Source organism: Phaenicophaeus curvirostris, chromosome 3 (genome assembly GCF_032191515.1).
Source record: "Phaenicophaeus curvirostris isolate KB17595 chromosome 3, BPBGC_Pcur_1.0, whole genome shotgun sequence".
Lineage (NCBI taxonomy): Eukaryota > Metazoa > Chordata > Aves > Cuculiformes > Cuculidae > Phaenicophaeus > Phaenicophaeus curvirostris.
In genome coordinates this window covers 66,068,351-66,093,228 of record NC_091394.1, presented here as the reverse complement: position 1 = coordinate 66,093,228, position 24,878 = coordinate 66,068,351, and the positions used below count along the sequence as shown (strand labels likewise).

General features: G+C 36.0%; 1 protein-coding gene across 1 annotated transcript in view; it reads left to right on the top strand.

The window, feature by feature from the left end:
• UBE2W (ubiquitin conjugating enzyme E2 W) overlaps positions 1 to 13,960 on the top strand; it is a 31,916-nt gene extending 17,956 nt beyond the window's left edge. The window contains exons 3-6 of the mRNA XM_069854272.1: positions 2,376 to 2,478; positions 5,437 to 5,592; positions 6,729 to 6,804; positions 11,092 to 13,960. Coding sequence (XP_069710373.1) covers positions 2,376 to 2,478; positions 5,437 to 5,592; positions 6,729 to 6,804; positions 11,092 to 11,105 — 349 coding nt within the window. The 3' untranslated portion in view covers positions 11,106 to 13,960. The remainder of the gene's footprint in view (positions 1 to 2,375; positions 2,479 to 5,436; positions 5,593 to 6,728; positions 6,805 to 11,091) is intronic.
• Positions 13,961 to 24,878: the final 10,918 nt, after the last annotated feature.

The window sequence follows — 24,878 nt, the reverse complement described above, 5'->3', positions numbered from 1 at the left end:
GGATCAATTTAAAAACATAACATAGAGCTGACTTCTAGTGTAGCTTCACGTCTGCGATTTTGATGGGGCACTCAGTGTTACATGAGGTCTTCTATGTACGGAGTTAAACACTGCTATTATTTTTTAAATGGTGCTTTTTTTTTGTGATACTTCATGCAGATGAATATGAGTAAAACAAATTGAAGTAGCACTTCCCAGAATTTGATACAAATAGTAATAAACTATTGTATAATTGCTGAATTACAACTTTTGTTTCTTTAGGAAGGAAAATACTGAAATTTTCAGTGAAAAGGACTCTATCTAATATTGCACGTGTTTTTTCACTCATTTAAACACCAACAACAAAAGTGAAAGTTTCAGCAGATTAGGAGATGGAAAAGAGGGGGAAAAAAGTTGGATTTTTTTTTTTTGTTTGTGGATTTCCTCTTTTTTAGGATGTCTCTGTTCAGAGAGTACTATCTTATTATTCTGCTGCTATGTACAATTTTGATGCCTTATAATACCTTGCAAATAAAAACTTTGTATGTACTGTTATGCTAGATTTTGGGATTACCAGTGTTTCAGAAGCTTCCTGTCACAAGTAGGTTTTTGGTGTCAAGTAGTGTGTTCGGAGTTCATTATTTAAGTTGCAGTTTGAACTGATGCAGTGAAGATTTGTGTAGCATACTAGCTTGGGTTTGAAAGATGTTGAATAAAATAGTTTGATCCCATGACGTAACTGGGTCATTTGAAGTGTTAAGCAATTATCTATTTGAAATACACAAAGATTAGAAATTTGAGATGGCTAAACTGTAAAGCGCACAGGAAGCACCGGGTTCTAGTGATTCCTTGACCATAAAAGGTGCAAAGTCCTGGCAGAGTTATCTTCTACTTAATATATTGAAACTAATTTAAAAACTTGAAGGTGGGGGTTCTGGATTACAAGGACCAATAAAGGTGAAGAATGTTGAAGCAACATATATACAAATGTAAAAGCAGAGAGCGTAAGAAATGATGAGCCGTCTGGAGTGCAGATGAATTAAATTGAAGGAGTGTTGCAAAATTAAAATACGGAATGCTTATACAGGCATCACCCTGTTGCTATTGAAGATTCGTTCCTCAAAGTGTGTGGCAGCTGGCAGTTCAGTAGGGAAGCAGTTTTTCACAAAAAATACACCACCCCCCACCCCCCAAAAAACCCCAACTCTACCCAAAATCCAAACTAACCAAAATGGAGACAAAATGATAGAGGGTGATATAAAAACTGTTCTCAGCTTAAATACACAGGGAGAGTATATATGACAGGAAGGTGGAGCGGTTGGGAATAAGATTGTTAGGACTGCCAGCTGGAGGACACTTCAGCTTTTTCTGAACACATTGTAACCTCAGCTGCCTCACTTTAGTCAGATATAAATCTTAACTGAGCATTTTTATAGTCTCTTGCTGAATCTTTAGCTTATCATGTTGCTCAAATGTGTAAAACTAAATCAAGGGTGAAAGACAAAAACAGGGAAGTGGTACTGCAAAGGATGGCATTAAGCGATAACCAAAAGAACTCCAAAATAACCAAAGTTAAATAGCAGTGTTGCTGTATATGCTGAACATTATGCAAAACATCTGTTTTTGACTGGATTAACCCTCCCCCAACAACCCAACCCAAACCCAACAGCAATAAAAATCACTCCTGCCTCTGCCAACTCCACCTGTCAGTTACTTCCATGTTGTTATAATGGAAGAAGCAGAGGTAGGGGAAAAAGAATGCTATAATATATTGAGGTGTTTTTCTTGAGTTGCAAATCGTCCTTTTTTTGTTACTTTGTTTTTAATTTTCTGTGACCTTTTTCCTTTTTATACTCTCAGCTTTTCCAGTTTTGATTCCATACCTGTCTGGTTAAATACCATTTAATTTCTTAGTTTTTCACAGATGCAAATGCAAGAGGAGCATTGCCTTTCCCTCTTGGATACAGATTTTATTTTAATAAGCTGTATTGATGATTTTCTTGACAGAAAAGTGTCATGAAAGAGAACATGTACTTGTTTGTTTCCTTCCAAATGTGTTTTTTGTGTTGGAATAAACTCTGGAACAGGTCTTTTTTTTCAGCTTTGTTGTCTCACACTAACAGTCATTTTATTCTGAACTGATGAGCCTTTGTGGAGTTGAAGTCATAATTGCTTGTATAATTTGCAGCACCATATCAATGCCTATGTGTAAAATACCAAGCTTGCTTCTTTCAAATGTATGCTTGATGTTGTTCACCTTTGTGATCATTATGATACTAATAGATAGTTTAAGTGGTTTGGCTGTGATTGATAATCAGTTTGATTAGTCTTGAGCTCCATGAGTAAAATTATAGTTTGTCAGTCCACAATACTAAGTTTTATTTGCTGTTTCATAGGTGGATTGTAGACATGGAAGGTGCTCCGGGAACACTGTATGAAGGGGAGAAATTTCAGCTCCTATTTAAGTTCAGTAGTCGGTATCCTTTTGATTCGCCTCAGGTAACTACTTTCTTCCTTGTTGCTTAACACTAACTTTACGTTATAGCTGTGTGATGCATACTCATTAATAATGTTATCCATATATTCTAAGTTGAGGCTTAGTTGCTTTAATTTCTATTAAACACACTGGGGGGATGCCTTTTCTTTCAAAAATGGCTCTGCCAGTCTGCTTGGTTTCATAGGAGATGGAAGAACAATGTGAACTGGAGGCTTCTTTCAGGTTGATACTTATGTGAAAGAGCAACACAGGGTAAAGTAGTAAGATCCACTTTACCGTGGTCTAGGAGTAAACAACAGACCGCTGCTTTGTCCCTTCTGTTTTCATTCCAACTCTTTTATTCTAGTTGGTTTTTATGTGTCTTTTATCTTCTCTGCTGCACTTGTTAATACAGCAGGAGAAATATTGTGCTTGTGGTAGGTATTTTTGTAAATAGGTGACATCTTTGAGAGGCCTGCAAATCTAGATGTTATCACCGAGGTGTGAGGTACGATGTTGCATTCATGGCAACCTAAAGAATGGAAAGGGCAGCAATACTGCTAGGCTGCAGAATGAACTTTGTCCATCCCATCCCTCCATTATCTGAGGGAAATGTTACAAAATGTGGCAGGTAAGAGTAGTTTGGCTATCAAGCCTGCCTTTCTGAAAAAGGACCAGGAAAAGTAAGAGTAGCTTAGCTCTTGTCCTTTCTGTTTCAGCTAAAAGTTCCACAAGTGATCTCTTACACTGCACTCACTGGTGTTGAAACTGAATCATGGAGCTGAGGGAGACACTTAAACTATAAACACTGCATATTTTTGTGTACTGTGATAAAAATTAGAATGCTGACTTTTCAGCTTTTCAGTTTCACTGTTTCTTACAAACTGGTCACCTGTACTTCTGTACCTCATCAGATTTGCAGTGAAATACTCATAAATGATCTACAAGAGAGTAGCCACTTTGATTTGATTTTGAGTAGGTCCTGTTTATACTCATTACCCAGCCTGTGTGTGTGACTCCGTGCAGTTTATTATAAAACAGCAAATTAGATCTATACGTGTACACTGAATTTTAGCACAGAAAAAAAAAGAATTTAAGTACCGAGTGCTTGATTGTTGTAGATGGCTAGAATTTGTTATATAAACACTGCTGTGCAGTAGGTTCATTCTGTATTACAAACCTCTGGGTCATAATTCGCTCTCTTGCAAATCTACTTACTGTGAATTGACAGTTTACACTTCATCTGCTTAATCACTTGGTTGTTTTCTGCATTTTAATGTACATTGTCGTACTGTGCATGCTTTTACTTATCTAGTATGCCTAGTTCTGATTTGCCTATAAAAGGAAGACCTCAGAACCTAAATACATTAGTGAATTATGAAGGTAAGCTTCTTCAGTGCTTGAGAAATACCATTTCAAAGATCTATGAAAGAACATTCTGCATCCAGTTTTTCTGCTGCCTTAGAAACCGATCTGCCACTTGGCAAATAGATTAAGCTCTCTAATTTCAGTTTCTTATATCATGGTGTTGCTTTTTTTCTTTTATCAGTGATGGATTGTATTGTGTTTTTCTAGTTTTGTCTGGAACAGAGCTAACTTTCATCCCAGTAGCTGCTGCATCTTGTGTTTAATAGGAGAATAATGTTGATAAAACATTTTTTAGCTATTGCCAGGTGATGCATAAGTTGGTCTGGGACAGACTTAATTTTTCATACAGCAGCTGCTGTATGAGAATAATGCTGATAAGAAAAACATAGAATCACAGAATAGTTTGGGTTGGAAGGGACCTTAAAGATCATCTCGTTCCTACTCCCCTGCCATGGGCAGGGACATCCCTCTGGATCAGGCTGCCCAAGGCCCCATCTGTCTCTGCAGGTGATGAGCAATTGTGTTGTACATCACTTGTTTTGTATCTATTATTATTACCATTATTCTCTCTTCCTTTTGCTATTCTATTAAACTGGTATTTTTTCAAGCGAAAAATTTTCCTTTTTTCCTGATTCTCCTCGTCATCCTGCCCAGGCAGAAGGTGTGTGTGGGGTAGTGTGAGAGCAGCGGCATGGTCCTAGTTAATATATATATTTGTACACATACATATATCTATATAACTCAGGAGAAACACTTAAGAGGCTTCTGGGTGTTCTTGGTTACAAGTGTCAATTTATTATATCATTGCATAAAAGATGATAGTGGTTATGTAGGATAAGGAGCTCAGGAGGCTAATGCTGCTACAAAAGTTTCACTTGTCCTGAGCCAAAAACATTTGACAAATCTTCATGTAAGAGCAATAGTTGTAAAAATTGCTTTTCTAACCTTTATTTTTAACTGTAATATTATCTGTTAGTAGAGAGGAGTTAAGGTTCTAAATGCTGTTTTTCCATATTCATCCATGTCAAATAAAAGCATATTCCATTTGAAATAATGATCTAAAAATATTTCCAATATGGTAACATACTTTTGTTGTACAAGTCCTTTATAGTTAATAAGATTGATGCATTTTACTTTTTATGCTGGAACCTGGATGAGTTATCAAGAACTTGATTTCTGTTTTGTCCAGGGTTATAGAAACACTCATTTGAGAATCTCTATTTCCTAGTGTATAACATAGTAGATTATTTCATATGCCACAGTGTTGGCTGGCCAACTGTATTCCTTAGGGCATGAAAAACTTGAGACTGCAGGTTTAGTCTGATGTCTTTACACTGTTAGCTTTGCATTTTTCTATCCTGTATAAGTACTTGTGGAACCCCGTGTGCACTTAACCATTTATTTAACTTCGTCTTCGCTAGCTATTTAATTTCCATTGTTTTATTTTACTTGTCAATTAATAGCTTCCAAAAATGAATGAAACTAATGAAGTGTATCATTTAGTGTATGTGAAAATGACAGATGCATTTCTTAAGATATTGTTTTATCAAAAACAATACAGTCTTGTTTGAAGTGTTGACAATGAACTACAATTGTTTAATTTTTTTTTTTAGGTCATGTTTACTGGAGACAATATCCCAGTTCATCCTCATGTTTATAGCAATGGTCATATCTGTTTATCCATTCTAACAGAAGACTGGTCTCCAGCTCTCTCAGTGCAATCTGTTTGTCTTAGCATTATTAGCATGCTTTCCAGCTGCAAAGAAAAGGTATGTGCTTTTTTAGCACTGTTGAAGTAGAAAAAGTGTAAGTTAATGAATGTCTACTTTACAAAGTGAGATTTTCCTTTTTCAGATTCTAAAATAGGTGAAACTACTGTATCTACATTTCTACTACTGAAGAAATACTAAGCTAGAACTGCAAAATAAACAGTGCAATGAGTACTTTGTCCTTTGTCCCTGTTTTCATTGTAACCTGCTCAGATATCATTATTGGAAAAGAGGGCTGAATGGAACCCTTCTAGCTGTACTAAATGTGAATTTAATAATTTTTAGGACAGTTCTTTGTAGATTGAGTCTGCCTCTGTAGGCAGCGCAAAATGACTTTAAATGTCTTTACTGCAGGCGTTTAAAGCTTTGCAGCTGATCATTTCAGTGATCTTGATAATTTTCATTTCAGGGAAGTAAGTAGTCCCAAGCTACTTTTTTGGTTGTGGATGAGTGACACTGCTATCTTAGACCTTTTTTGTAAAGTGACTACCCTTTTTTCCTCTTGACTATTCCTTTTGCAGTGGAATATCTGTGGAAGTTAGATGTGGTCAGAGCTTGTGTATCTGTGCTATCCAAGCATGCTTATTTGCCCTATCCCAATCAGTCCTCCTCATGTGTGGTTGAAAAACATCCCCACAGTGGCTTTGTATTGTATCCGATGACTTTGGTTTTGCATTATGATGACACAAAGAAAGCTGAAGAGTGTGAAATATTGATCAGATATAGATATTTAAGTTCATTTTTTTCAGCCCTTCCAGGCTGAGAGTAATGGATATGAATTGGATCTAATAAGTCAGAACTAGATTCCAAACAGCAAAGGTATTTCATTTGGGTTTCTTCTTGAACAGCAGCTGTTCTTCTTTTGTGGGTGTTTTGTTTCTTTTTTTTGTTTGTTAGTTTATTTCTACCTTTATCTCCAAAATCTTCAGTATTTTTAATTAACTTTTTGCTTGGAGTATCTCCACTAAGAATTGTTAACTGGATCTTTAAGAGATTTTCCTTGACAAAGGTCTGGCCTTGCCTTTACCTTATTTTCACTGCATTCACGTGGTAGCCTTTCGTAAGCTCATTAAGTAGCCCATGTATTACAATATGAGGATTATTTGATTATTTGTAGGTCTTTTCTTCTGTTGCAGAGGCGACCTCCAGATAATTCATTTTATGTAAGAACGTGTAACAAGAATCCAAAGAAAACAAAATGGTGGTATCATGGTAAGTATTTAACTAGGAACAGGAATTTTAAAGATTTTTTTTTTCAGGCTGAAGACAATTAAAATGTAGGAAAGTTGGATAAATGCGTTAAAAGCCTTAAACTACTTTTTCTAAATTTCAAAAAGTCATTGAAATCCTGTTTTTGAGATACTCTGCTCTGATTTTTTTTTTTGTCACGTTTTAACAATTCCTTGTGGAAATTTAAACAGCACAGATTTATATATTTCAAATTGTAGAACTGAATTTGAATGGAAGTTCTTGTAAAACTGTATTAGTCTGTAAGAGTCTTAAGTTTGAGGTTGGGGAAGGTCCCTAATGAAAGCAGGTTTAGCTCTGAACTCAGGGTTTTTTTTGTTGTTCCTAATGCTTTAAGAGCTTTTATAGCAATTAAAAGATGCGTATATGTTTGTAAACAATTGTATGTTTTAATAGATTTCAGCTGTTAATCAGAATTTCCAATGTGGGACAGTTGGCTGACTTAAAGGAAAGGCTCTTATGAACTAATAGTCAATAATATAGTAATAAGATTCTACATGTACATGATAAAAAAATAGTGTACTAGAATTGCTGCATGTGCTACTACAGTGTCTGCCCTGCTAGTATTGTGTTGGTTTGGTGGGGTTTTTCGTGTGTTTTGTTTTGTTTTCTTTCTTATGTGCTCTCTGTCTGACTTTCTCCTTTCTTCTGCCTCAACATTTGTCATCCTCTTCCCAGAGTCGGGGTTGGTTGTACGTACTTATCTGCTCCACTGGTCAGGAAAATAAAAAGGAGGAAGTAGAGTCAGGCTGTGCTTTTTTTCTCTCCTCTCTTCCTGGCCAATGCTTTCTTTGCTTGCCTTAGAAAAATAATATACTAATCATGATTATCAGAAGCCCGTGTATTTTTTGGGAAGAGATGTGTTAGAGCAGATAATACTGTATGCGAGGGTGGTGCAGGAGGAGATGATCCCATTATTGCCTTTCACTGAAGGCTCCGACATAAGATATTCTCTGTTTTCGCTGCCTCCCCCACCCCAGGACACACTTTGTCCGCTGCATGAAATGAGACTATGTATTTTGAGGCAGTAGGAGTTAATAACTGGAGAAGCAAATGCCAAAGCCTTCACCCTTAAATTCTTAAAGCCATGGATGCCTTAATAAGAACAACTCGAGAGTTTCATAATACTTACTGAGACCCATGGGTTTTGATATATGGTAATCTAACAGAATGAAACTCTGTTTCTCATAATGCACTAATAATATCTCTTAAAGTGACTTCAATTACAGTAAGAGGAGCGCTGTATGTCATGGGATTAAGAGGCAGTTAAGAAATTCGCTACAATTTATGGTGTAGTTGTATATTATGTCGTTTTTAAAATTTGCTCTAAGAATAATAACCTTACTGCCTGCAAGGCTGGATTTTTCATCTTTGCCAGGTTGTTCAGTACTCAGTTTCTCTTTTCTTCCTGTTTTCACACTCTTGTAATGTGTCTAGTACTTATCCATTTCTAGTTTTGCTTTCTCTTTACTGGCAATTTTGGGAGAATTTTTAGTAGCTATTTTTATTTTCACTTACTAGTTATTTTTAAAGAGAAACAAGTGAAGTTTCATTTATTGGCTATGTTGTGATCAGAATATGTTCTGTCTACTGTGAATTTGTACTAGTCTCATTTTGATTCAGAATTGAAGTCTATCAAAAAAGAACAGTCTGCAGATACTACTTTGATTTGCTATTCATGAAATTCAATTTGTGTTAAACAAGCAAAACACCAAATGAGTATTGAAAGAAATGTGGGTTACCTGACTCTGAAAGTAGCTTTATTATTGTGGTTCAAAACCATCAAGCTGCTTAAAGTCTGCTGAATAAGTAATTTAATTACTTTGAAGTAACTACACAATGGCTGTTTTCTGAAAGTCAGGAAAGCCTTCCTCTCCCAAATTGAGAGCAACCTGAAAACCAACCTGAGGCAGAAGGCAAGTCAGTTCATTTAAATAACTCATACCGTTTTGCTTCATAATATTTTCATCTGTTTAACTTCCCTTTTAAGTACTAATTACAAAGGAGGTCATAATTGTGACTTTCTCCCCTAACATTAAATTCTTAAATTAAAAAATAAAAGATGCCTGGTATCAATTGGACAAAAGATTTCTTAAATGCTAGAGGGTTTTTCTTTTTAGTTTTGTGTGTTACTTGCTCCTTTTCTCAGTTACAAGTTTGTTTTTTCTCTGTAAACATAGAACAAGACTTCCAAGGTGTGTTCTTTAAATTTTCAGTGTTTTCTTAATGGATTTGGAGAAATGGTGGGTTGCACTAGAATGGGAAGTGTAGCTTATCTGCTAAGTTTAACCATCTCTCTTTGGAAAAGAACTGTCTTCAACATAATGTACACCTGAAAAGATTTGCAAGACCTTGGAAAAGGTCTATCTGTCATGTTGGTTTTTCTCCATCTGCTTCAACTCAAGTGTTGCATATCTAAACGAGTGGTTGAACCACTTTAAGCTGGGTTAATTAGGAGAGAAAAAACAATTCCAACCAAGAAAGTCAACTGTCCAAGGGTAACCACTGGGTGAAGCAAATGCCAGTGCTAATACAAGAACATGAGGAGGGAGAATACAGAGTGGTTCTGCCTCTTCTGTCATCAGGTAGCCATTGAACTGGCTTAGCTTTAAAGTGAAATTGAATCCCTGTGTTTTGAAGAGGAAGGAAGAAAGCTGTCATCACTTAACATATGCATTTGGGGGATTTTTTTTTTATTTTCAGTATGTACCTGGAGTTTATTTATCTGAGAGCAAATAGCGCATGTTTGAGAACTGATGTGAAGCAAATGGGTATGAGCACAGCAGGATACAATGGCACTTTGAGATATATTGACATGTAAACATGTCTGTTTGCATTTAGCTTATTACAGAGTTTTTAATCTCTCATTTCATCCCTGCCCCAACAAAACAACTTATTCTATAAGCAGAGTTATGGAGCCTTATTTACTACAAACTGATGTCCTCACAAGCCCTGTTTCAAAATTCCTGATCTTTGCTAACTAAAAATATTTCTAGATTCTGTCCTATCCAATGTCTGTTTCAACTCTGCTCTGAACTTCATGTTGAATTTCAATCTGAGTTGATCATGTTGTGTTGAAGACAGAGGAGAATCTTCCAGATACAGTTTTCTTGTAAATCCAAGCTGAAATTGTTTGCATAAAGCTCTGTTACCTGGCTTTATTGTTGTCAGGAGGTAGGTTTTTGTGAGAAAAGATGACAATGTTCTTTTTCAACCAGCACCTCCTTACTGCTTTTGGATTTGGGTTTGTTTATTTTCTCGTAAGTAGAAAGTGTTTTCACTGATATTTGGCCCGGACATTCAGTACATAGTTTAAAAACCCCCTCTGTCTCTCTTGCATCTCTGTACAATCTTTTTTACATATACAGAACACTAGCAAAATGGAGATTTTTTTTTTTTTTTACATGTAACAGTATTGATGACATCATGTTTTCCAGTGAGACTGTAGAATTGGTTCATTCTACTTATACATACTAAATCTGTGAACAGTAAAAATACTGTTTATGAGACTACCTTTTCTAGGTGTGCAATGTTACAAGTTAAGTGAGTCACAGATAACCAGACAGTCAGTTTGGTTTCTGTTAGCAATCTTAGTATTTACTGTTACCAGATGCAAATACACTGCAGGCTGATGTGTGGAAGAGAGAGTTTAAAAAGAAGAGCTTTCACTGACAAATACTTAAATATTGAGCACCATACAGAAAAGATGGGCATAGAATACGCTTTTTGTAATATGTTCTGTCCAATCACAGTATGTAAAACTTAGTGCATGTGAATTATTTTCAGGTTTAAGATTTTAGGTTTATAGTAGACTGTTATTTTTACATAGTTCTGTCAGCTATAGTTTGTGTTGATTCTTGAGAAATAAATGAATGAAATATATATATACACATATATATAAGTATATATATATGTATATATATAAAGGGTTGAAAATGCATCAGGTGAACCAAGCCCACTCTGCCAACTCTTATTTAAGCTATCAGTGTAGACAATGACTGTTCTTTGAATGGCATACTTGCTAATACTTGCATGTTTGGGAGTGTATATGATATTTGGAAGTAATATTCTTGATATTCTCTTCTTTTTTCCTGAGTCATCATTTAACAGCACCACAGAATTATTTAATGGATGTTATTTCCCCTGCATGTTACTGTCTATGCTAGGAATTGTTTCTGCTTACAGCACCTTGCTAATATGGCCTAGAAATGTTTATATGTTTTCCATAAATGCTCTTCTTTTATTTTAAAGATGACACATGTTGATGCCACCATTTTGTGATCCTCGTAGCAGAAGATAGTCCTACTGAGAAAATGAGCACTTTGATCATTCAGTCTTTGAACTTTAACCTTTGACTGGAAGTGACCTATAGGCAATGAAGACTACTTCCTTTGACTGCATTTTTACTAGTGTGCATTCTGGGCGCATGTTGATCGCTGGTTCAGTCCATGCAACTGACATGCTTTTATTAGTCATACAGTATTAATGCAGGTGTCCAGAAATGTCAGAATAATTCCATTATTTTTATTTTAAGCTTTGGAAGAATTCCAGGTCTTCATATATTGTGCAATAACACTGAGCTCCTTGGCGGTTTTGGTGCATCCATTGCCGGCAATGGACATTGTACCAGGGAAAGGTTTTGCTCCTGCCACAAAAAAAAAGATTGATGCATGACAAGCTTACGAAAGTATTTGGATTATAAGCAAGGGATATACCATTACCTTGAAAGCCACCCCTTTCTATTATATTTGGATTCTATGCACTGTGATCAGAAAACTAGCAGCATGAGTTAAACATGCTTAGCTGAAGGACTGTGCTAAGATCGTTGCATATTTATTAAATTCTTTATCTGCTGTCAAATTGTTTTGACATGGGAGGTGTTTCAAGTGATATTGGCAGAGAGGTACAATGTTATCCCTATGGCGAAATAAAACTACTTTTTGTATATAGTTATTCATATCTCTGAAGCAAAGGTATGAGTAATTTAGGGTATGAATGATTTAATCAAGAATTTATTTTGAAGATAGGAGAGGATGGCAGTGATACAACTGAACTTGCTGCAGTCCATAACTGGGCTTTTAATTTGTAGTTTAGAGCTTTTTCCAAATAGATTGCACACTGTTTCCTGCTAGCCATCAGCATGAGCCCTACTGCGTACACCAATATTTCATTTATTTATGTGTTTGAAAGCAATCCATATAACACTTTTTGTTTGCATTCACTGTTTCTGTTGTTGTTGTATGTCATGTTTGAATGTTACAAAACAATATTTTGATTGAAAAGCTTTGTCAGAAGATATTTTCATGTAAATTATTTCTTTATCTTGTAAGCATCATCTTGTCTTTTAATCCTGTACTATAAAAGAAAAAAAAATACATTTTTGACAGAGGCTTAATGTTTTGACAAAAAAGTGTGGACCTTCTTATTTAAGTTTAGACAAAGGTATATTTTCTTAACTTGCTTGTCCCATGCAGCCATAGCATTTTTTTTTCAAGGCTTTTACTTCACCAAAAAAGGGGGAAAAGCCTAAAATCAGATAGACTTTTTTTTTCTATGGGGCAACATTTATTGAAATAATAGATAGTTGTTCTCACCACTGTGTAATATTTTGATACTGCAATTAGGTTGTCTTTTTAGGAAGCACTTTTATAAATTTAATACCTTTACACATATGCAAAATTTCTATAACTTTTTTTTACTGTTGCCTTATTGTTGCACTCAAAAAAAAAAAAAAGTAAAAAAAATTGAGTGATTAATGCATGAATGTCTGAATCAAGTAACTACTTGATGTAAAAACAAACAAAAGCCAAAAAAACACCCCAGTCCAGAATGAGTAACTACAATAACAAGCAGAAAATTGAAAATACTGATTTTTTTTTTTTCTTACTGCTGTATGATAACTGACAAGTTTTATAGCCTTGTACATACTTCTCTGTTACCTAATGTTTAAAACATTTAAAAAGAACATAGATGCATAACTCAGGGTGGATAGAGTTCATATGGATTTGCTTCAGAGGAGTATTTTGTACAGCAGCTGAATTATGGATATTGCGGGTGAAGTCAGGCTACAATATACTTCAGGAACTGCTATTTTTTCTACTGTATTTCAAAATATCTCTTGGCCTTTAAAACTCAATGGTAAAAATCTAGGTTTGGATATAAATTTGATGTATGTTTATAATTTCACAGTGAGCCTTTAAAGCATAGAATTCAGTTTCTTTTCAGAGCCAAAAATAATATTAAGCAAGTGACATAGTTCCACTCCTAACTTTTTGTTCAGCAAAATTTTATTGTTGTGAGTTAATCAAATTGGTTATTTTTGGAAATAGTTTATCTGAAAGAGCAGTAATCTGATACTTAATCTATATGTTCACGTTAACTGCTCTGTATTGATTGAGGCAATTGAGAAATTTGTTTATGAATGGTTCACATAAGGGGTCCTATCAAATCCACATAGAAGAGACCTTATTATGATACAAGATGTCTGTGAAGAAACGTTTCAAGTACATCTTGGGTGCATGAATCTTTTCATATGGTGGCTTGCCATACAATACATGGTTTCAGAGAAGCTTTATGATATGCTGTATGTATTTTGTTGAAGATGTGCGTTGTAGTGCAGAGTATCAAACATTTTACTGATCTATACTATCACATGGCTACAATTAAGTTAAATAACGAAATTTATGCTGCTGTTTAATTCCCCTTCCTCCCCCCCCCCCAGTATTCTTAGATCAAAAAACTGCGAGGTAGATGAGAAGAGAATGTACCTCAGGTCTTTTTAGTTTACAGTAAAAATGCCTCCATTGTTTCTCTTGTCGATCTGTGGGTAAGTTGACCTGTATACCACTTAAGCCCTCAAAATAATGCAACTGTGACAATGCTGTCATGTCCTGAAACAGGGCTTGAATTAGATGAAGGTGGTGCCATCCTTTCCTTAGGGTGACCATGTGCATGTAACTCTTTCACTTGGAATTTCTCACATGAAGTGGTTATGGAATTGGCTTGAAACGATCTTTATTGCGTGTCAATGTTCATGTTGTTAAACACTTTGTTTTGTGTTTAGTGTCTTTATACTACAACACAATAAATTCTTGTTTTAAAATAGATTACTACCCTTGAATGGATATACGTGTGGACCTTTTCATGGTGGAGTGAAGAAGCATTATTCCTTATTTTTAGCTACTTTTAAGGCAAAGCTGTCAGTAATTCCAGAATGCTGTGATCGTTATCAGGGGAGGAATTCAGATGATACTGAGGTGTTTCCTCTCTTCTCCAGAGGGTACCTGTTGTTACAGCTGAAGAAGATAGCTTTTTTTTTAAAAAAAAAAAAAGAAAAATTACTGAGATGTAGTGCCTTCATTTCTTACACAGGATCAAATAGTTCCTTATCATGGTTCTTTGGTGTTTGACAAACATTTCAAATATTGAACGAGGAGTTCCAGACCCAGAATTTTTGTTTGCTTGCAGTTGTGTGAAGTTTCTGTTACTTTGTCAGCATATGTCAGGATTGTTAAATGAAACTTATGCTGTTTCATATCAAGAATTGCTTTCAGTTTTGTACAATGTTTTATTCAAGAGGTGATGGCTTCTGTTTTGGAAAAAATAAGGTACTTTCTTGAGAGCTAAAAAGTCTGTTTTTCTGAAAAAGTAAGGTTTTACATTTATCTATATTGTGGTATGAATTCTTTTCTGGATGATTGATTTTTTTCAGTTACTTAGTTGAAAGTCTGACAAAATATAGTCTAGGTCTAAGGCTTTAAAAGCATGGTCTGTAGAATTCCCATACCAGTAATTAAATTTTAATGAATAGATTAGACAAATGTCTGTCAGGAAAGGTTTAAATATAATTGATAGAAAGATTTTCCAGTCCTGTTTGGGTTTTGTTTGTTTGGTTTTTTTTTATGTGGCAATATTTATTAAAATTAATGCCATTTTAAAAATGGGGGCTAAAAACCCACCTGTGGCATTCATGTTTCTTAGAGCATGTCCTGTTGATATTAAAAGCCTTGTGACAATTCAGGTAAGTAATTTCTAACTTCCTTGGGGAAAACCAGTTTAGTTTTTTTTCTCCTCTGGTAAAGCGACTCAGCATTGGGTTTGAACGTACTTTCTTTTAAAAACAGGTAGTTTTTAATACAAATGGCTCAATCCAGGTTAAATTTGCTCTCGGAAACAATACCTCACCAGTTGAGTGTTGAAGTGGATAAGGGGAACTAATCTGTCTTGGTGATATTGCATTTTATGCTGCAGCTACACGGCAGGGTGAGAAAAGTTTTGGGATTTGGTTTGTGTGCCAGGTACTTGCAGGTCTGTTGTTTGCAGGACTTCTACAAGATTTCCAAACCATCAGGCTTTGAAGTACCTTAACAAAATCAAAACAGTAGAAATATCATAAATATAATTTGGAAATACAAATTTGAAAATACTTAACCACTGCTTTTATTTCACTTTACTGATAACATAATATCTTGTATTGCTATTAACTTGCTCTATTTTTTCCCTCCAGATTTTAAGTGCTTTTTAAAGTAGTGTTTGAGGGGTTTTGAGCAACTCATCCAACTTAAGAACTTCCTCTGGAGCTACTTAAAGTGAGGGGTTTTTAAACTACAAAGTGAGAGCAGTTTCAGAGTAACTTTGTAGTTCGGAAGTAATTGCTGTGATTAAGTGACTTCCTTGGAAACCTGTGTGAGTGTCATTCAGATAATTATTTTGTATTTAAAAACCGAAGCGTTAATTCTAAATCAGTTGATCATGCAGTGTATGATATCAGGATAGAAATCAGATGTGTAAGTCTCTGTCTTTTTAGTATAATACTCTATTGGAGATCTTAAGATGTGTGTCGGGGTAGTAGGTTAGATTGTATTTAACCCACTTCAGTTTATGTACCTGCTAGCTGGAAGCATAACTTTGTCTTCTGACGTGTTGTATATCTCTTTGCTTCTGCTGGCAAGAGCTTTACAAGAGACTACTTTCCTGGAATAGGAATCCAGAAGAACTGAAAACTCTTAATGACAGCCTTGAAGAAAGCAGTGTATCTGAATTCTTGTAACACTGACCACAGTTGCTTGCCTCATGCTGTGTCTGGCTTTTGGTATTTAAAATCTCCATTATAATACCTTAAGACTTTTGCATTGTCTTCAGCAGGTGGGAACCTATTCTCTTGGAGCCCTTTGGAGTGCTTTCTGACTAGCTGCTCAGAGTTCAGATGAACAGTCTGGGCTCTTTCTCTCGCCAGGACTACAATATTATCTGGATGGTGCTAATGGGCACCAGGGAATTTTATCCTTAAAGATAAAATCAAGCAGGGTTCCTGCTATTCAGTATCTTCTATTACTCCTCCTCCTTGCCTTCCAGCCTCATGATTCATATTTCTGCCTTGCTGCACCTACCTTTTGTTGGCTGAGTCTGCACTGAGATGATTTAGCATGTTAAACCAGTAGGAAACTGACTTGAGAAGAAAAGGTGAAAACCTTCTCAATTAAAAAATTGAGTCAGCTTGCTGCATAATGAAGAGTTTCAGACCTGGTGCAAGAAATGGAAAGTAACAGGTAACTTCAGCTTCCTTAAACAAGTAATAGTTCAGACAATCTTGTGTTGGGAATCATCTTCCAAAAGCTCCTGAAAATTGTGTTGACTAACACCTTTTGGAGATAAGAAATGCTTGTGAAGTGTGATGGGAGGGAGAAATGAGAGGCGGAGCAACCAGTTCTTAAAGCCTAGGTTTGATAGATTTTCTGAAATTCTTACGTTATTCTTTACTGAAAGGGTCATTAGGCAATGGAACGGTCTGCCCAGGGAGGTGGTTGACTCGCCTTCCCTGGAGGTGTTTAAGGTGCGGGTGGATGAGGTACTGAGGGGCATAGTTTAGAGATTGGTGGGAACGGTTGGACTCGATGATCCGGTGGGTCTCTTCCAGCCTGGTGATTCTATGATTCTATGAAGTTCTTAAAAGTGGAAGAGGGCAAATGCAAGCAACTATGGTAATGATGCAACTGGAGGATCAAAGTCTTGAGTGAAAACCAGTATCGGAGTTTATTGAGATATGCTATTCTAAGAGAAAGCACTGGTCCAATCAAACTTTATAACTCAGGATGGGTAGACCTCTCCATGAGATGAGGTAACAGGTTTCTTTTTGCCTTTGCAATAATTTTTCCAGAAACCCTAGTAAACTCTGAGCCAAGAAGACTTTATGCTGTGTGTGACAATAGATTTGAAAATCTTGCAGGTGAAAACTAGATGTGGTATGGTACTTCATTGTGTGTTTTAGTAGTTCTGAAAGTTCCTTCTGTCAGCTTCCGTTCTTTAATCTGTAGGAACAGACTAAATAATATCTGGACATGACTCATGTCTGCCTGTTACCTCAGGTACTACTAGGGAATGCAATACAGAAGTTTGTGATTCTTTTCCATAAAAAGTTCTCTGAATAGTTCTTGTGCTCATCTCAACGTCATCTACTTCTATGCTTTCTCCATGAGCTACTTTGTAACAGTTTTTTTTTTTAACCTCATTTCTGTGCATCAGTTCTTGAAACTGAACCTTATAAAGGTTTTCCATTTGAATGTTGATACGAACTCTCATTTATTCCAGAAGGCAAGTTTCCTCACGCTAGCAATTGTAGTGTGCAATATAGTAAGGCTTAGGTCTTCCTGAATGACTTCTGAAATGTAAATCTAAACTTTTTATCCATTATGGGATGTAATGAAAAAAGTTGTCTTGTACCAGCCATCCCAGTCTGGAGCATCTCTGCACCTCGCATTTAATGATTCAGGGTCCTCTTTGGAAAAAAAGATCTAGCTAGAAAATGTTTTGCGGTGAGATGGCTTTCTATATATTTCAAGGTTGGATTTTGAGTAAAGGGTCTTGTCGCTGTTAGAAGTGTCACAAGATAAAGCATTTACTTAAGTCGTTCATTCTTAGGTTTACAAAGTCATGACAAAACTAATGCTTTTGATAAATTATTGAATGGGTGGGAAAGATCTGGCTCATTTAAGTGCTATACAGCAGCATTTTAGTGGAAAAACTCAGTTAATGCGTTTGTGTCAATTCTCAAAATATTCTGGAACTCCTATACCTCCCAACCTCCCAGTTGCTCAGTCACAGATAGCACGTAATTGCAAACTGATGATTTGGTGACAATGCAGGAAAAGATTTTGTTTAAAAAAAAAAATTACAAAGTTTGAACAACTTGAGAATTTACTGTCAATTGTGTTACTCCTTTATATTGCAATGGACTTCAGTCCATCTGTTTGTCAGGTTATGTACATGACAATTCATATTTATTACTGCCAGTAATTTACTTTTAGTAAAGGTAGGAGACTTAATGTTATCTGGATCATCCAATGCTCTGAAGCCAACTAGTTCTGATATAAGTTATTCATGTCTCTTTCAAAATACACTATTATACTATTAATTCAGTGTTTTCATGAGGAAAAATTACAACACTGATGGCTATAACATACAGCAGACTTCTTGTGTGGTGACCTCACCTTGAAATGGTGATATGGTAGGTGAAACTGAGTAGTCGAACTGCACTCGGTGTAGGTGTAGATGCATAGATTCTGTATTTTCAACAGATGTAATACCTGCTGCTTACTCAGTGGCACTTTTAATGTTTTGAAGCTGTATGTTGCTGCCATCCCTAAAAAAGTAGCACACATCTAGTTGTGAGAGTGGTCTCTTAAACAATTTGGCAAAATGAGACTGAAGCCACGTATGCTAGCAGGACATAGGTTTAATGGGAAATTGAAGGTATCAGTAATCCTGTGAAAACAGATCATTGGAGTGACGATGCTGTCAATTGTCCTTGCTTTTAGTGTTTCCATTCATGAGATTCTATACTTATGAGCACATGTAGGCAATGCTTTAGTGTTGTTCCCACTGACTATGATAAACCTTTTATGTCATTACTGATTGATGTTTACAGTACTAGTAACTTCTGAAGCTTGCTTTTTTCTAGGGGGAAAAACAAAGCCTTTTCCTGCATGAAGAGTCTGCGTAATGCTGTGTACAGAGAATTTCTGTCTCTCTTCTGCTTACCATTTGACTCCATGTCTAAGTCCATGTTCCAAGAGAATAATTTTAAGATTTAGTAATTTAAGATAGGTTTAACTTACTGTATAATTTTATAATCCTGCCCAGTTGCCTTAAGTAATTTTTTTACTTCTATAAAATGGTAGAAATTCAAGTCCTTTTAAACTTGTTTGCAAAGTTTCTCAATTGTTCTGAAATATAAAGAGTATTTTAGGAGGGGTAGGCTTTGTTTGTCTTAATTATCCCAGTATAGTATGGAATATAAGATTGTGAAGTTGTGTAATACATTTTATTGCAATATAACTTACATAGTTGGGTGGAAAAGCAAACAAACTATTCAGAATGGAAAACGCCTTTCTACTGATTTAAATTCCTCCAGACTGGTTGTGTCCTTTTACATCTACTTAACTATATCAGGTAAAGTTAATGGCAGTAGAAGAATGTGTTTGGTGATGAGTGAATTATTTAATTTTCATGTCCAGCACTGGCTTTACCTGATTTCTCTGTGACTTAGTCCATTGCAATATGCTATTTGTAGATTTGTCAAGAGATATGATTAGGTACAATCTCTCACCAGCATGGCTCTGCCTGTAAGCGTACCTAGTATTGACACTGATGTATAGACAGGTGGGTGCTCTTTGCTGGTGTAGCTTTGGTTGTGTTTAAAGCATGCTGCTGCTGTAATCTGTGCCTGCAGGAGAGGTGCTGTTGAGAATCCAAAGCTCTTCAAGGTGTGTATGATGCTTGCATCATACAACGTTGTCGATGAAAACAGCATCGTGTCTGGACTTGTTTGAAGGACGACTTATGTAGTCAGAATGCTATCAGTAAAGCAAAATCCAAACAAACAAGTAGGCTTATAAACAGGAATTTAATCTTACAGAATCTAGTGCTGCTTTGGCCTGTAATTAAACTTTGGCTTTCCCATACTTCTCTCCTGAGCAAAGCCAATGTGTTCTCATGAAGTAGTAAAGCCCAGTAATGCCAAAGTGAGCCATTCCAAAGGGTCTGACTATGTGCTTTGTAATGGAAAACTGATACGCCACAACATTCAGGTCTGTAGTTCTGGTGTTCTAATTCATCAAACTGTAATTACATTTGTCTTCATTGCTTGTAGTCATGAGTTTTGAGGGCCTGATTGACCTGAATTATCTGTGTTTTCTTCTAAAATCCTATACTTCCTGTTTTACAGGAGTAAACCAAACCTATTTTTTTCTAAGTCTGAAAAACATACGAAATATGAGAAGATCCCTGCTTTCAAAACTGATTATGAATTTATGTGTATTAACTGTGCTCATGCACAGAAAGAAGTTCATACAGTAACTATGTATGCTCATTAAGATAGGCATAAATACACATAATAACGTTTTCTGTAGTTGTAAAGGAGTATATGACTATACAGGATGTTCTTATAGTTCCTTGTGTTCAAAATAAATGGCAGATGGTGGAAATAACTCACACAAACCCAGTCATGCTGTTGTAACCCAAAGCACATTAAATGTGCAAATTAAAATTAGAGACTTACAGCTTTCATGGAGTTTTGAATACACTAATTGGAATAATGAATAATGTGATTTTTTGTGTGTGTGTGTAGTACGACTCCCACTATAAACTAATTTGCCAGTATGATCTTTAAGCTACACTAGCATTATTGAAAGAGCAGAGCCTTGTCTAAATAAAAAGATATACTGTTGCCAGCACTGGAATATGAGAACAATGAGAGAAAATAATTATGGGGAAATACAATTCTACCTGCAAAATGACCTGAATTTGGGCCAGTAGCCCAACAAATGAAAAATGGACTTTGATATCTTGGTGACAAGAGACCTAGATGTAAGCTTGTATTTGCAAAATCAGCACATCAGTCTGGTTGGGTTCACTGTGGTGTGTTTTAAAAAAAATGATACTTGCCAAAGGAGATGAGGACCCAGAAGTTGTGTGATGCCCTTATGCTGACAGTAATTTGAAGTGATGGAACAATGTGTGTTGACAAGCACAAGTTCTAGTTCACTTAATTTATATTCTTGAAATGATTGTGGAATTCATCCTGTTTAGGGAATTTGCATTTTAACACATTATGTTTCATGATTCATGTCTATGTGATCCATTACAGTTTGGTGCTCATGAGTCTTCACTGGAGCATAAAGAATAAATGGTTTCAGTTACCTGAGAAAACTGTATAGTACTTACTCATAATTTGGTTGTATCTTGGTTTGTTTGTGTCTCTTATTCTACTACAGAAAGTGTTAAGTTCTTCTAGTCACTTCTATGACATGCATCTTTGTAAAAAAAACAACCTACTTTTATAGTTGCAATTCTGCACCTGTAACTGGGGAGAGCAGCAGTCTTTGATTAGACTTAGGTTTATTAATAGTTCTGAGTTTTAATCAAATATGATCTCAAACTCCTGGATTTAGCTTTTCTAATAGCTTTTCATTATTGGGAAAATATTATTAAAAAATTGACATTCTTCTGGTATTAAGCTATTAGAGGCTTTTTTTCAGTTGAATGACTGACTAATAACTAATGCATTATCCACTTCCTATTGCTATGTTATGATCACTCTCTATTAACTTAATTATTCTTTCAACTTTACTATCAAAGTCATCTAAGTTCTTTAATATAAGTTTTGAATATACAGCTAGAAAGAAACTTTATCAAACTCTGGAAGAAATTGCTGGAAGAGGTGTTAAAATCTGTCTTCGGAGATTTTCAAAACTGAATTGAACAACCTACTAACTCTGAAGTCAGATTCAGCTTTAAAGTTGGTCCCACTTTGAGGGGGCAGGGAGGGAGGTGGAGCAGATGATCTTCAAAGGTCCTTTCCAAACAATTTTTGTTTCTAATGTACTGATTAAAAGCAGGCTCGTGGTTCTGTTAGTCTCCTCCTTTACAAATGTCACTGTGCTTTTTATTTGGGAACCTTTTTGTTGTTTGTTTGTTGCATCAAAGTGTATTGAGGGGTGGAAACTAATTTCTTGATGACTTAAAAAAAATTGCAATTACAGTGATAAAATATATCAGGAAACATTAAAATATTACGATTTTTGTAAGTCAGCTTGAAAGTGCCATTTTTTTTTCTTAATTTGAGATTAAAACCGACAAGGTTAAGTGTCTTCAAGTGACCTGTACTAATGTACATGGACCAAATGGAATTACTCTGTACCCTTTCCCCCAGTTTGGCATTTGTGCAGGCATTTAAGCATTAGTGTGGCTTCCCCCCCCTTGTTTTCAAACTGCATACTGAATTAATCATTCATATTAACAACTTAACTACTGGAATGAGATTGTTGGATAAGTCACGACACTCCCACTATGTACTAATGGAGTGGATGAGTATATACAGACTATGCATCTCATTTTCAAAAACTGAGACTATTTTAATTCTATTAAGCTGATCTTGGTGGAGATACTGGCTGGCCTTTATCCCATGTCTCAACAGTAGGAGGAAGCAGCCTGACCGTAATGGTACAGTAAATCTGAACAGTGGCTGTAGTGCAACTTAGTTGTTAATACATGTAAAGCTTCAATCATGTAGAAGACTAACTGGAAAATAAAACACTATCATGGACTTAAAGGATCAAATATTTTATAATAATTTTGATCTACACCTGGACAAAATTAGATCCAGAAGCCATCAGTCTATTTAAAATATATTTTTGCTAAGTTTTCAGATAGGAATTGCTTGTTTGTATTCAATTTTCTTTCAGCTTTGTGCGTTTTGCAGCACAGAACGTGTATTAAGATGTGAGACTCTTCTGAGTTGATACGTATATTTCAAGATATGTTTTTAAGCTAAGCTTTTAGCTATGTACTAATACCAATATTATAAAAATGTTACGTATTAATAGCACAGACTGGAAAGTTTAGAGGCTTGCTGGAATTATATCTATCTGTTGCAGAAAGTTCAGGAAACTTCCCTTGTAACCTGATGCTGATGTTCATTGAATGCATTGTTCTGCTGCGTACACCAGTACTAAGTATATGCTGTGCTGTAGGGTTATTCTTGAAACTACTGAAGCAGTGGCAGCAGGCCCAATTCTTTTTAGTGTTTGCTGATGTTGGAGGCATTTCCAAAGTAAAGTAAAGTAAAATTTGATGTGAAAAAAACCAACCAAACCCTAACAACGCAGCAACAAATTTTAAAAACCAACCAAACCCCAAACTTTTCTAGACGTCATCATAATTCAGCATCTGAACCAACTTTACTTATACAAAAACTTGTACTAGCCTTATGAAAAAGTACTTGCATTGTTATCCAGTGCTAAATTTTATGAGAAGAATGCATAAGAAATTGTATTATATTGTGTCCTTTGAGCTCAATTTTTAAGTTAAATAAGGGGTAGGGAATCACAGAAACAGAAAACTGAACAGAGGAATAAGAAGAGGAGGGTGACAAGGTACAGTGGCTGGATACAGGGTAAGTATAAAACTGTCTTAGCAAATGCTAAGTTTCCAAAGTGTGTTTAAAAAAACTTAATGTCATATTAGTGTTCTTTTAGTACGAATAAAACTGATAATACCATCTTGTCACCAAGTGCCATTACATGTGTTTAGTATGTAAATTATTGTCTGTCATATACAAACTCTTTACCAAAATCCACCTGGAGGGTGTGTTTTTGGAGTGTGACTACACCAGGAGGGCTTGTGAATGTTCTCAGGCTGCATCTTGTTCTTTCTTGCTTTCTGCTGTCATACTGATCCACCACTTGGTTTTGAGACATGATTTTAAAAAATCCTCATGGAATCACATACAGATACTGGATGAAATGTGAACTCTGGATTCATTCTGATCCTCAGTAAATATCTGTTGGTTTTTAATTACATTTGCTGTATCTGATGTTCTTACTCAGATAGCTATCAGAGTTGAATTATTAAAATCCAGTTGTTTATTAAAAAGATAGAGACAACTTTCCCTCAAAAATTACTGGTTTTGTTTCTAAGCTTGAGGACTTTTGTTTCTGCAGTCTTCTAAATCAGGTAGAAATTCATTGCTTTAAGTTTTTATGGTTCTACCTGACTTTGTTGTGGATTTAAATTCTGGTTTGTATTTTAATTGGCAAATAATTACTTGAGCTGATCCTGAAAGCAAATTTTTACAAAGTACATTGGAGCCTTTTTTCTTTAGTCAACAATAAACTTTCAATTGCTTTTGAGATAAAAAATTTGAGTGCCACTTTTAGTGCTAAAGATGGTCAGAAATAGATTTCTTTGACGCTCTCCTCCCTTTTATTTTTCTTTCCAATTTAAAGGAAGACTTGATCTCCAAGAAGTTACTCAGCCTTTAATGTCAATTTTGCACATCCCCAAATCTGACTGCTAAGTGCTTCTTTTTTTTTTATTATTTCTTCTGTCCACCTCTGCCTTCAGTCGGGCACATGCAAAAACCTTAAAGATGGCAACAAGGTAAGTGCTTCATGATGGCAGAACCACAGTTCCACTGGTGGTTTGATGCACACAGAAACAGGGCTGCCCAAACAATGCACCAAGTGAACTGGCTTGATCTAGCGGAGCTCCGGCAGCAATCAGGAGGGAGGTTTTGCAGCCACCCTGGGATCCTGTAGCACTTCTGTCCTGTTTGTCTGGAGAAGGAGGAGGTGAGCAATGTGTGGTGTGAACCTCCGTGACTGCAGCGCCTCTGTCCCTGCTCCTGGTGCTTCCCTCCAGGTTACCTGTAGGGCAATGCTTAGCGATTCCATCAGCCACCCTCGTCCTCGCCAACCTGGTAGGTCAAGTCATGTTTGTAACTCTCTAATTCTGCTCAGGAGAGAAAATTTTTGACATCAGTAATGTGTAGGAGTTTCTGCCTTCGTCTGAAAACTGCTGTCTTGGAGGGGAAGGGAGTTGGAGAATTACGTGCTCCGACATGGAGCTCGTGGAGTAATACCAGATGGGGGAAAAGTACAGCCTGGAGAAGAGGAGCCGGAGGGGAGACCTCATTGCTCTCTACAACTACCTGAGAGGAGGTAGCTGGCCTCTTCTCCCGCGTGTCAGGAGACAGGACGAGA